Source organism: Suricata suricatta, chromosome 1 (assembly GCF_006229205.1).
Source record: "Suricata suricatta isolate VVHF042 chromosome 1, meerkat_22Aug2017_6uvM2_HiC, whole genome shotgun sequence".
Lineage (NCBI taxonomy): Eukaryota > Metazoa > Chordata > Mammalia > Carnivora > Herpestidae > Suricata > Suricata suricatta.
In genome coordinates this window covers 133,702,777-133,715,605 of record NC_043700.1, presented here as the reverse complement: position 1 = coordinate 133,715,605, position 12,829 = coordinate 133,702,777, and the positions used below count along the sequence as shown (strand labels likewise).

The following is a 12,829-nucleotide window of genomic DNA, read 5'->3' as shown; positions in this document are numbered from 1 at the left end:
TTAACCTCTCTGACTTACGTACCTATGCAAACTGGCCTGCTTGTAAAATTTCTCTCCATATGGACCTGCCAAAGCCTCTGCCAACCGGGAAGTCAACCCTTTGGTTCAAGCTCTACAGAAGATCCTGCTAAAAATTCAAATATGTTACCCAAGATGAGTAAATCATTCAGCTATATCACAAATGTGGTTAATAGATTAATTAGCTATTTTCCCAGCATGTGCCTTAAGGAAAAGGATTACAGGCTTATTTTTTTCTTCCCCTTTCAGTAACTTTTTTTCTCTAAATACAAAATGAATTCATGTTTATTACAAAACATAATTTGACAAAGTCAGTAAAATTCAAGGCACAATAAAAAATCAGCGAAAATCCCTGACTCAAACTCTCCCAAATTACTACTGTCAGTATTTTGGTGAATGTCTTCCAAATTTATGAGTGTGTGTGTGTGTGTGTGTGTGTGTGTGTGTGTGTGTTATGTACACAGATATACACACATTTATTTATTTATTTTTGAAAATTTCAAAGGTAAAATCATACTCTCTATATAATTTTACTGCCTGCTTTCCCTGTGTTATTTATTATCCTTCTACAAAATCTTTTTAAAGCTGTTTTATAACTTTCCATCTGGGACAATGCAAGAATTCATTTAGCCAGTCCTCTGGTGTGACGTTTATTCCTGACGTTTTTCCATTATCATAAATAACCACAATGTGAATGTTTTTTTTTAATTTTTTTAATGTTTATTTATTTTTGAGAGAGACAGAGTATGAGCAGGGGAGGGGCAGAGAGAGAGGGAGATAACAGAATCTGAAGCAGGCTCCAGGATCCAAGCTGCCAGCACAGAGCCTGACACAGGGCTCAAACTCATGAACTGTGAGATCATGCCCTGAGCCAAAGTCAGACACTTAACCAACTGAGCCACCCAGCGGCCCAACGATGTAAACATTTTTAATAGAAAATTGTGGTAAATGTATTTGATTAAGGTAAATTTTTTGATTGCTGGGTCCAAGGGTATATATTTACTATTGAAGCCTTTGACACTTTAGTAAATGACCCTCTTTTGAAAAAGTTATAACTTGTAATCCTGCTAGACACAAATGAGTGCCTGCTTCTTACCACCCTTGTGAGACCTTGGTGCAATGATTCTTCCTGTTTGTCAGGTTGATTGACACAAAATGGAAGCCTGTTTTTAATTTCTTCTTTTACTTATTTTTGGGATTCACATGAATATGGTTGACTTAATCATACGTACCCATTCATTTCCATCATTAGCCTGGGCTGGCTATTTCTCTTGCTTATCTATGTATGCCCATCTGTCTGCATATTCTTTTTGTTCTCATAACCTATTCCCATTTCTCTTCCCCTCCACCCTCCACTTAAGGAACTATTCTAATGCAATTTAATACGTATTGTGTGTGTCTGCTCTTTTTGTTTTGTATGCACCTATTTTAAATATTCATAAATATTAGTGGGTAGATATTTCATTCTTTTCCTTTTTTAATTTTAAAGACTTTTTTTAGAGCAGTTTTAATTTCACAGCAAAATAAAAAAGAGGGCACAGAGATTTCCCAGTTACTCCCTGCTCTCACACCTGCATAGCCTCCCCTGTTGTCACCCTCCTCTAGAAGACCGGTATGTTTGTTTCGTTCATGAGTCATTCTCCCTCCCTCCCTTTTTCTTTTCTCCCTAAGCACTGTTTCTAAGATGTATACAGGTCACTGTGTGTACATCTAATTGATTGTATGTAGTTGCTGATCTCTTGTTTACTTTGCATATCTCTGGCTATTTCTGAGGCTAAGGATTTTTTTTTCATGTATTTGTATTTTTTCTGTTATGTGTGCTCTCTCAAGTACCAAAGGCTTTTTGGAATGTCTGGAGACCAGATAGTGCCATTTCAGAGTATAAGGTTTTCCGTTGGCACAGGGAGGAGGGCTGGGGGTGGAGACCGAGCCTGGAGGAGAGAGAAGGTTGCAGTAAAAGGATAAAAAAATGATGATTACTCCCATGAACTTGCTTTCCTTTTAAATTTGTCTGGCATTTAGGCTTCTTAAACAAGTAACCTTGTCCTCCTGTGGGGCTGTGATGGGGGAAAGGAGAGTAGTCTGTCCAGCTGCTGGACTTCCCCTCAAGCCCTCACCAACCTATTCTCAGTCACTTTCCAAAGGGCTTTTATTAATGTGCTGTAGAGATCGCAAAGGAAGAACTTTCAAGTCTGAGTCCTATGTAAAAGGCTGGAGCCCCTTCTTTTAACTGCTGGAATGATTTCCGACAGTTCTGTTTACTTCCTTTCTAGGTGAACCTGCTTTCCCATTAGTCTTTTCAGTCCTTTCCTCTCCTGTCTCCTGCTGCACTTTCATTTGTTCGCTTTATAATTACTGAGCTTTTGACACCAGTTGAAGCCACATGGACTAGGTCTCCCCAGGTATGGCACGCACTGCACCGCCTACCATGTTCTCTGCATTCTCAAATGTGTCATCTCGCTGGATCCTTGTCAGTTAGTGGCAATGAAGCTTATTCCCACTTTCCAGGGTAGGAAAGCAAGGAATAGGGAAAATGAGTGTAAGATAGAAAACGTTTTCATTCAACAAGTGCTTCTTACCCACTCTCTCCTGATAATACTTTAGCACTTGGCAAGTATTTCCCAGTCATTTGTGTGATGAGAATGAAAGCTATCAGTTGCTACAAAATGGATCTGTGACGAAATGAAGGGATTTGACTTGCGGGTGGCATGGCTGTTTGTGCCTGCCGCTTGGGCTGCTTCTGTGTAGTTGTGAGTGGAAACCCCCTTAGCAGTTTGGAAATCTGAACTCAACCTCACTGACGAACCTCAAAAGGTCTGCTTGTCAAGTGTGCCAATTCCCTGGGAATGGCAGGGGAACTTATTCCAAAAGGCCATGAGGAAGGTGAGGGACCAAGGTTCCTTTTCATTCCTGACAGGCGTTTTGAACTGAAGGCTGAGCCTACGTGTGTCCGGATCCACTGCCTGAGGTCTGAAAAAGCTTCCTGGAAGATGAGAATTGGCCCACAGAAAGTGCTTTTAACACTACCTTGGAAATGAGATGCATTTTATGCTTAGAGATGCACAGGTTAAAATTTGCTTACAGAAATCTTCTATTTCAAAATTACCAAGTAACAAAAAGAAGTTTCTTATTATTAGGGTAGGGTTTCAATATAGAATTGCCAAAAGAAAAGTAATTCGTTCCTTTTCATTTTGAAATTAATTGCTCAGCAAGCCTACACATGTCTTGCTATGCTCCAGAAAATTCAGGGACTTTCCTAAATAAATTATCTATTGCATGTGAGATAAGTAGATGGTTTTCTCTCATTAGCCGTCTTTTTAAATTTATTGCCACATTTTCACAATATACAATTCAAACACCCTGGGTGACCTGAAATGTATCACTAAGAGAAATTATGGTAAAAAATCAGGGAGTGGCCTTCGATTTTTCATAATAACCCAAGTGTAATAAAAGCCACATGTAAAATAAGCCTGGAAGAAGAGATTATCTGCAGTAGCATATGTTCAGTGTTAGAAATTAGAAATCAATCGCAAAACACAGTAGGAGTGTGTCATTATAAAGAATGATAGCTCAAGGAAAAAAAGAAAAGAAAAACAAAATGAAAAGGAAATGACAGCTCAGTATAGTCTTATATTGAAGAAATACAAATCCCTTCTGCTGTCTTGACTAACCATGGAACATGACTTTCGTTTGCTATGAAAAAGAGGTGGCCCGGCCTTACGTTTGGTACTCTGTATAGATGTGGCATAAATAGTTGTCATCATAAGTAGATCGGTACTCCGGCATTTATTAGGTAAATTTACTACCTCAAGATTATCTACCTTCAGTTATCATGTGTTCAGACTATGACCTCATAGTTAGTTGTTTCCATGTAAAAGGTAACTGATAGGATGAACCCCTCATAACCAGTAAAAAAAATCTGCTGGGTATTCAGTTAACATACATTTAATGAGTAGTTGCTTTGTACAAGTTATCAGTCTGGACACTGGAGGTTTAAGATGATTCAAACATAGCCCCTATTTTGGAGGATACTACATTTCATTGAAAGGGATCATTTTGTAACCAAATGATTAGGACAATAGGGTAAATATCATAGAGAATGTTCAACATGCTGCAGGAACACAGAGGAAGGAGTGACTCACTGTTTGGACAAGTTCAACAAAGCTTCACAGAAGTAGTGACAGCTTAGGCCTCTCGAGTGTAAGCAGGATTATCGGGGCTATGGAAGGAGCTGGAGGCATTGCTGACTGCATGAATCCTGTGCGGGGCATCCAGAACCCATGGACAGGCAGATGGCATGCTTAGGGTATCCTGCTCCATAGAATGGCCTGCTCGAGGGACATAGCAGATGACAGGGTTGAAATGTTAAGTCAGCTCAGTTTGTGATGGGCCTAAGTGGCATCCTAAGCCTATAGCCTCCATCCTCTCATCCTTTGGCCTTGCTCTGATTGGCAGCACTAGGGATAATGTTAAAAATATGTAACAAGTAGTATGGCACAGATCAGATTGATCAGAAGGACGGGGGGGGAGACCTGAGACTTTTTCCTATGCCAGACCTTTCAGGTGCTGGAGCAGAGTGTGTTGCAGGGTTCCTAGGGATGGAACCAGACTATCAGGGAAAGACCAGGATGACAGCCATTTACCAACCAGATTGGAAGTATTTTTTATGATTTTAAAATTTTCTTTTTCTTTCTTTCTCTCTTTCTTTCTTTCTTTCTTATTATTTTTTAATTTATTTTGAGAGACAGAGAGAGACAGCGAGAGCATGGGAGGGGAAGAGAGAAAGAGAAACACAGAATCCGAAGATAGGCTCCAGGCTCTGAGTTAGCTGTCACCACAGAGCCCGATGTGGGGCTCAAACCCATGAGCTATGAGCCGAAGTTGGACACTTAACTGATTGAGCCACCCAGGTGCCCCAATTTTTTACAGTTTTATAAGCCAGTGCACCTAAGGGTCTACACTGCCATCAGCGTATTCCCAAAGAGAACTAGGGGGTTGTGCTTTAATTTCTCGTCTCCTTTGCACCCGATGGACAAAGATGATTTCATCCCTCAAGAATATCCTGAGTTAATTACCCTCTCCTCTCCTACTGCAGAGCAAATTCTCTAAGAAGCAAAATTGATTAAAAATTTTACAGATGAAGCCCAAGGTCCTTACCTGGCCTGCCTGACATTCGGGATCTCATCCTTGTTGTCTTTTTAGTCTTACTTCTCATCGTTTTCTTGGGCACTTGCTCCCTGGTGTAGTTTGCACAGTGCTACCAATGAGCTCAGGCAATGGGGTGGTTTAAATGTTTCCGCTGGCAGACGTCTGACCTGTGGCTAGCTGGGAAGGCCCCACAAGCTAGCACAGCACCTTGCATGTGATCGATGCTTCTGCTGAACATTGATAGATTGGCCTGGCATACCTTCTTAGGAATGAAATTGGGTTTTTTGTTTGCTTTTTTGTTTTTCTTGTTGTTTATTTTTAGGTAATGGCTTTGAATCAACGGTAAGGCAGAGGCACAAACAGTGATTGGCACTTCAGATGATGAGTAGAGTCAGTAATTGAAGGATAACTGAATAAATGAATGACAGGCAGATTTCATGTATATTCATGGTAGAATTTGTTACTGGGATCTTTGCATCCACATCTTTAGCTATACTAAAACTACATTAGTAGTTTTAGTAGCTGATCCTAATATATTTAAAAAGATTTTTTTTAATGATTATTTATTTTTGAGAGAGAGGGAGTGCGAGCAGGGGAGGGGCAGAGAGAGAGGGAGACACAGAATCCAAAGCAGGCTCTAGGCTCTAAGCTGTCAGCACAGAGCCCGATGCGGGGCTTGAACTCGTGAATGCAAGTTCATTACTTGAGCCAAAGCAGGAGGCTTCACTGACTGAGCCACCCAGATGCCCCTAGCTTATCCTAATATTAACAGTGTTTCTATGTAATGTTTATAAAATATAAATGAGATGTACCAAATATAAGCCAAGTACCAAATGTAGAGTACCAAGCAGTGTGCTCAGCACAGAGTTAAACTAAAGGGAAATGGATTTTGCCCTCATGAAGCTTACTAGCAAGGAACCAGATGATAAATAAGTAAATTTTCTTCTCTCTCTGCTTTTCATCTGCTATTGTCATCTCTTGTCTGCCGGAGCAGTGGACTCCACACTGGTCTCTCTGCCTGCAGACAAGTCTTTAACCCCTTTCTACATGGTACCAGAGAGAGCTTTAAAAATCATGACTCGTGTCTATCTTGCTTAATTCCATTCATGACCTCACATTACAATTAGGGTACAATCCTACTTTCTTTCCATGATCTCCACGGTCGAGTTTGATTGGGCCTCTGCCTATCCCTCCAGCCACGAATTGGTCTGCTGTGCCCCACCATTCCTCACTGTGCCCCTCTGTGCCCTGCTGGTCTCACTGTGTCCATGAGCTTCAGTCACAGGAGCAGCCTTCAGTTCTTTGAGCCCCTGAACTCCTTCCATTTTCAAGGCAAGCCTAGGCTGGCCACCTCTCATCATTCAGATCCACCAAAAGCTTGCCCCTTTTACCCATACCATGGTTATTCTTTACCGAAGAGTCCTTCCTGGCATTTAACAGGATTTGTAATTATCTCTAAATTTGTTGAGGGAGAAAAGTTGTCTGAAATTAAGGCTTTCTTGTGCAGTTGAGAGCTGAGAGGAGAGGACTGGATCTTGAGATTCTCAATGCAGGAACTCTTTTCAGATTCTAAAGGGATACCTAATTAAATTAGTTAGGTATATAGTTCCCAAGTCTCTTCCAATCAACAAAGGAATTTGCTGTACCAATTTTGGTCAGAATGAATACCTCTGCAAAATAGATTGTGCTGCACTGTGAAACAAACATTTTGAAACTTAGGGTGCATTAATGGAAGCATACGTTGGTGTTAGCCATATAGACAGTTAACTGAATTTGAATATATTCAGTAATTTAGAATAGGCCTCTCTTTGCAGACATGCTAAGGTGAGAAGCAAGCCTGAATAGTAATAAAAAGTTCAAATGTAGAAGAGAAGGACATTTTAAAAAATATTTATTTATTTTGAGAGGGAGAGAGAGAGCAGGGGATGGGGCAGGGAGTGAGAAAGAGAGAGGATCCCAAACATGGGGCTCATTCCCACAACCCATGACATCATGACCTGAGCTGAAATCAAGAGTTGGATGCTGATGCTTAACCAACTGAGCCACCAAGGTGCCCTGAGAAGTACATTTTTTGAGTGTTAAAAGAAAAACTCTAGTTTAGGAACAATGTATGGTTAGAACGTTAACTTGTAAGAGAGAAAGTTAACTTGTAAGAGAAAGACACCTCAAGATACATGCCCAGAGCAGAAGCTAGTGGGGCAAACCAGAGACTAGGGAGACGGGAAGAGTAATGAGGAAGGACAGAAGGAAAGGGTGGGGGTGAGACAGAAAGAGAGAAGAGAGAGATGGAAAGGGGAGAGAACAGTAAAAATCCAGAAATACCAGTTCTTTCAAGGCCTAATTGAGGACAAGAGTACATGGCATCCCTCCTGATTCTTGATGGTGTCAGACATAGGAACAGTGATCTGGTCAACACGTCATTGTATGGTTAGAAAAGGCAAGGTGGCAAGGTGATGGAGGACCATCGGATTTCATGAAACAGACCATCCTTGTCTCAAAAATTATGATCCCCTTCCCTCTGATTCTCATTACTCAAAAGTCTCTGCTTTCCTGTTCCAAGTCTCCTAGCAATAATTTATGGAAGTTGTACTTCTGGCCAACAGCAATAGTTATTTTTGGTGGGGGGTGTTTTTATTCTCCTGGGGTACACATATGTGCATAGTGATTCAGGAAGGAAGGCACCAGCATCCTCCTTAAAAATTCTAAAATCTTTGAAAGAAAAATTACAACCAGCCATTCCACTATAGATTGTTCACTGATTTTGCTGTTTGCCTGCAGTCTGCCATGAGTCCTGCGCTGCCTGCTGGGGTCCAACAGAGAAGCACTGCTTGGGCTGCAGAGACCCACTCCACGTGCTGAGGGAGGGCAGCTGTGAGAGCAGCTGTGGTCTCGGGTTCTACAACCAGCAGGGCGTCTGCAGTGGTAAGTGCCCGGCTTTGCATGCCAGACATCTTTTTTTTTCTTTTCTTCCAGCATCCCTTGTTTTATTCAAATTGGAACCATCTTTTACTCCACAAATATGCAAATGGCTAGGAGCATTGACAATGTCTTAGTAGTTTACAAAACACTGGCAGGATCGTCCTTAACACCCCCACTTCTCAACAGTTGTTAGGTTGGGGTGTTCATCCCAGCCTCCTAATGTGAGATTCAGGCTGCTTGCTTCAGACTCTCAGCTGTAGGGAGAGGAGCGGGGCTCCCTTCCTCCAATTCTGAAACTCTTCAACAGTCCCAGACTGCGTATGCGTAAAGATAAAGACATTCTTAGACCAGCCAAAGGCGGACCCACCTTTGTGTCGGCCCCTGGCTTGAGCTGAAGCAGTTACTGTGCATTCCACTTTTAATGCCCACAGCATGACAGGAAGAGTTAACCCAGACTAGTGTTTCCTTCCAAGTGCTTTATAAACATTAACCCACTGAAAGGCAAGAAAGTATGGGGGGAAGAGCATAACCTTGGGCAGGTTACATAATCTCTCCATGTGTCAGTTTCCCTTTTGTAGAATGGGGGGAATAGTAGCAGCTGTGGTAGACAGACTAATGGCCCCTCAAAGATGTCTACGTCCCAATAACCAGAACTTGTGACTATGCTGCCTTAAATGGCAGAAGGGACTCTGTAGATGTGATTAAGTTAAGAATCCTGAGATGGGGAGAAGACTTTGGACTATCCAGGTGGGCTAGTTAACTGCAAGGGTCCTTAGAGGAGGGAGACAGAAGGGTAGAAGTCTGAAAAGGAGGTCTGAGACAGAAGCAGTAGTCAGGGCAATGCCGAGATGGGGCAGTGGGCATCCAGGCAGCCTCTAGAATCTGGGAAGAGACAAGGCAATGGATCTGCTTCTAGGACTTCCAGAAGGAATGCTGTCCTGCTGGTTCCTTGGCTTTGGGACTTCTGACCTCTAAAGCTGTAAAATAATAAATCTGTGTTATCTTAAGCCACTGAGTTTGTGGTAATTTGTCACAGCAGCAGCAGCAGAAAACTAACACACACCCAGCTCAGAAGGCTATTGAGAGGACTGAATTGATATAGGCAGGCATTTAACACAGTGTCTGGCACAGATTAAGTGCTGTTTTGGTATCTATTCCTCACAATGGTTTCAGGAGATGGTTATTTTTTTTACCATTCTCATGTTCCAGAGGAGACAGAGAGGTTAAGAAATTCGCTTAAGATCACATATAGCTAATAAGAGGCAGAGTTGAGATTCAAGCCTAGGTCTTCTGGCTTTACATTTGTCTGCCTCCCAACTGCTCTTTTGGCTATAACGAGATACCTCCCTATGCACCTCTGCCCTTTTTCCCTCCCTTCTTCTCATTATTGACTCCCATGATCCTTTTCTCCCCCTTCCTCCCTGTCTTCCTGTCAGTCTTTAGGTCAGCCACTGCCTTGTGGACATTGCCAAGTCCACAGGTAGGCACCTGACAGTGAATGAAAGGTTTGAATTGAGTTTACTGTGATGGTCATACCTGCAGAAAAGCTGTGATGACTTTTTTTTTAACAAAGTCCACTAAATCAATAAAAATGTACAGCCCATAAAACTTCCTTGAGTTATTGTCCTCGTTTTGTTTACTGAGCAGGGTAACAACAAAATGAGATGATCTTTGGGACTTGACAAATCCACTTGTCTTAGGGAAGTGAGACAGCCCCTGGCAGCGGCTTGCTTAAAGCTGTGCAGAGATCCGTCAGCATCACTGGTGTGAGAAATCTCACTTGATATGGACAAGTCACAGGTGGCTTTAGTGTAGATTCAGGAGAGAACAAGGGAAGAAGGACCAAGCTGCTGTTAGCCTGAGCATTTTAATCTTTTTTCTGCCAGGATCACTTTCCTGCTCAATTAAGCCAGATGCATTCTCTAAAGGTCAGCAGATGTCAAATTTGCACTAATCCAAAGGCATTTAGCTTGTAAGTCCCCAAGGAGGCTGGCTACTGTCCCTGATGAGGGGTGGTGACACTGACCTGCTACCGAGATAATATTATCTGGATTGAGAAATCACTTGCTGGGGAAGCACGTATTTAAAAGGAAAGCTTGAAAAAAAAAAAAAAAGGAGGGTTTAGTGTGAACTTTGAGGCGGTGACGGGTAGAAATCTACTTGGGCTGAGAAGTTGGATGAAGAAAGCCAGAGCTCCTTGCTGACTGGAAGAATTAAAAAAGAAGACTACTGAACAGGTGGCTTAGAAGGGAAATGTCCATATGGAATCTTATCTGTATACATTTTGAAACAAAGCATCAGAAAAAAAATCTTGCAGATACGAGGATGGACCATTGTTGACATTATCCAGCCAGCCAGTCAATTAATCAACAGGTAATTACTGAACGCCTGCCATTTGCTTAGCATAATGCAAGACTTTGTGATACCATTGATACCAACAGGCCTTTTGATAAAGACTGGAGTTTACACTTTTCATAAAATTTTTAGCATTCCCTGAGTTTGTATCAAATGCCTTCAGAAGTGTTTGTATAAATATTTTCTCAAACATCAGTGAACCAAGTCACTGATTGGTATCAGAATGTTAATTAAAATGTCTGATGCTGATAATGCTGACTTATTTCCAGTTCAAGTCAGTGTTATTCAAGATAAAGACCGGCTGGTGTTGGTTTAATAATTTTTAACCGAGCAGCCCATATCTGTAGAAATCTCAAAGTCAAGTGCTGAGAAAAATCCAGTACAACCTGTCATAAACGGTGGTATGCCCTGGCTGAAAGAATTTACAACAACCAAGTTCATTGGTGGTTCGTGCTTTGAGGTTTACAAATGTTAGATGTAAAGGGTGGGGAAATTCAAAGGACAAAAACCTCCTCATTCTTTAGTCTTTTAAGTACTTGTGCTATTTTGAAGGGCTTTTTTGGCTCTAGCTAACAGTAAATCAAAGTAAGCTCAGAGGTTTCTGTTAGCCATTCTCTCTCTCTCTTCCTTTCTCCTCTCCTTTTGTTTCTCTCTTTCCTTCCTTTTATATTCATTTCCCTTCCTCACCAAGGCAACTATTTTAATTTATTTATCTTTTTGGTTTTATGGTCTCATGCAAAATGGGTATTCTTTTGCATGTATTTGCCTTTTCCCCCCTTACATGATACTGTGTCACAGAGTTCATGCTGTTCTTTGTTCACTCAGCATCATGGTTTACGAGTCAGCCATGTTGCTATCTCATCTAGCCCTTTGTTTCTCGCTGCTGCATAGTACTCCTGGTCTGCATCCCCCCTAGCTCACCCATCCACTGTCCATGAGGGATTCCCCACCTCCCTCCATCCCCACACTGTCACTAAAGAGCACCAGTGAACAGCCTCAAACACTTCCTTTTATGAACCTGTGTGGAAGGTTCCCTGGGATGGATAATCTGGGAGAATCATTGGTTTCTTATCTCTGTATATCCTTCATTACACTAAGGAGTGCCAGGTAGCTTATTCTTAAGTGTGAAGGTTATCTCGTCTCCACATCCTTGTCACTATGTGGCATTATCATCAAGCTTCAGATTTTTTTCCCCTGGTTAATAGATATACTGGGACATCCATTTTAATTTGCATTTTTCTGGTTATTAATGAGTTTGAGAATATCTTCAACTCCAATTGGACTGGCATCCCCACCCTCAAGGCCATTTTGACTTTAAATCCTATATTAAATTGGATACCCTGGTAGGTGTGCCTAGCAGCTATGTTACGGTTAGTTCAGTGAACAATTATCTGGTTCTACTTCAACTATGAAAACAGAAAGTACAGAGTACTTTGAAATGTTGGAGTCAAGAAAACAGAACTCAGCTGAGCAGCCAGAGAATGTGGTTGCCATGTTAATACCAACTGTGGACATTGTAAAGAATAGACTTCTCTGCTCCCTGTGCTCACTATTGACATTCTCTGGTGGGTTTCCCTCCCCCTTAGCTTGTGACCAATCCTGTAAAAGCTGTGGTCCTAATAGTCCCAGATGTCTTACCTGTGCTGAGAAGACAGTGTTGCATGATGGGAAATGCAGTGCTGAATGCCCTAGTGGGTACTATGCTGAGGTCACCGGCAGATGCAAAGGTAAGGCATGGGTAATCATTGTTGTCATCATTGTCATCATCTAAAAGTGTTTAACACATTTGACAATACTTGGTGCTCATTTTGGAAGTTGTGTGTATGATGAGAAAATGTCAAATTAAAAGGAATAGCTTTTTCATTATAGAACTTGTATGTATTTGGTGTGGGAGTCGATGATGTGGGTGGGCACTGGGGAACTTGAGTGATTAAGTAAAGTACTTATGCATACCAATCATCATTAGAGATCATTTGGTCCTTTTCAATGCTAAGAACATTTTTAAGATCTTCATATAGTCCTTGTGTACTTATAAACCCTCACTAACTTAGGTTGTAGGTACAACAGGATCATAACTTAGATGGCATTTACAAATACATATTTTGGCCTCTATGACACACCACAAAAATACAATAAAAAACAAGTTTGATGGCTTGTAAAGCTGACATCTGTATTTACTGTATTTATTGAAAATTTGATCTTATATACTATATGTATTGTTTCTTTCAGATTCATACAACTTTAACTATGAAACATTTCTGTTTTAGACTATAAGTTTCTACTTATATATGCTGGACTTGTGTCTTTCCTTTCAGGCAACTCTGGGACCTTATTGCTGCCTGAGACACCTTGATTGCCCCCTCCTCCAAAACAAGCATACACATTTTCA

The 12,829-nt window shown here is 41.3% G+C and overlaps 1 protein-coding gene across 1 annotated transcript in view; it reads left to right on the top strand.

The window, feature by feature from the left end:
- The window catches only part of FRAS1 (Fraser extracellular matrix complex subunit 1), a 273,045-nt gene that overhangs the window by 50,962 nt on the left and 209,254 nt on the right, over window positions 1–12,829 (top strand). Inside the window, exons 14-15 of the mRNA XM_029951708.1 lie at window positions 7,945–8,088; window positions 12,027–12,167. Coding sequence (XP_029807568.1) covers window positions 7,945–8,088; window positions 12,027–12,167 — 285 coding nt within the window. The remainder of the gene's footprint in view (window positions 1–7,944; window positions 8,089–12,026; window positions 12,168–12,829) is intronic.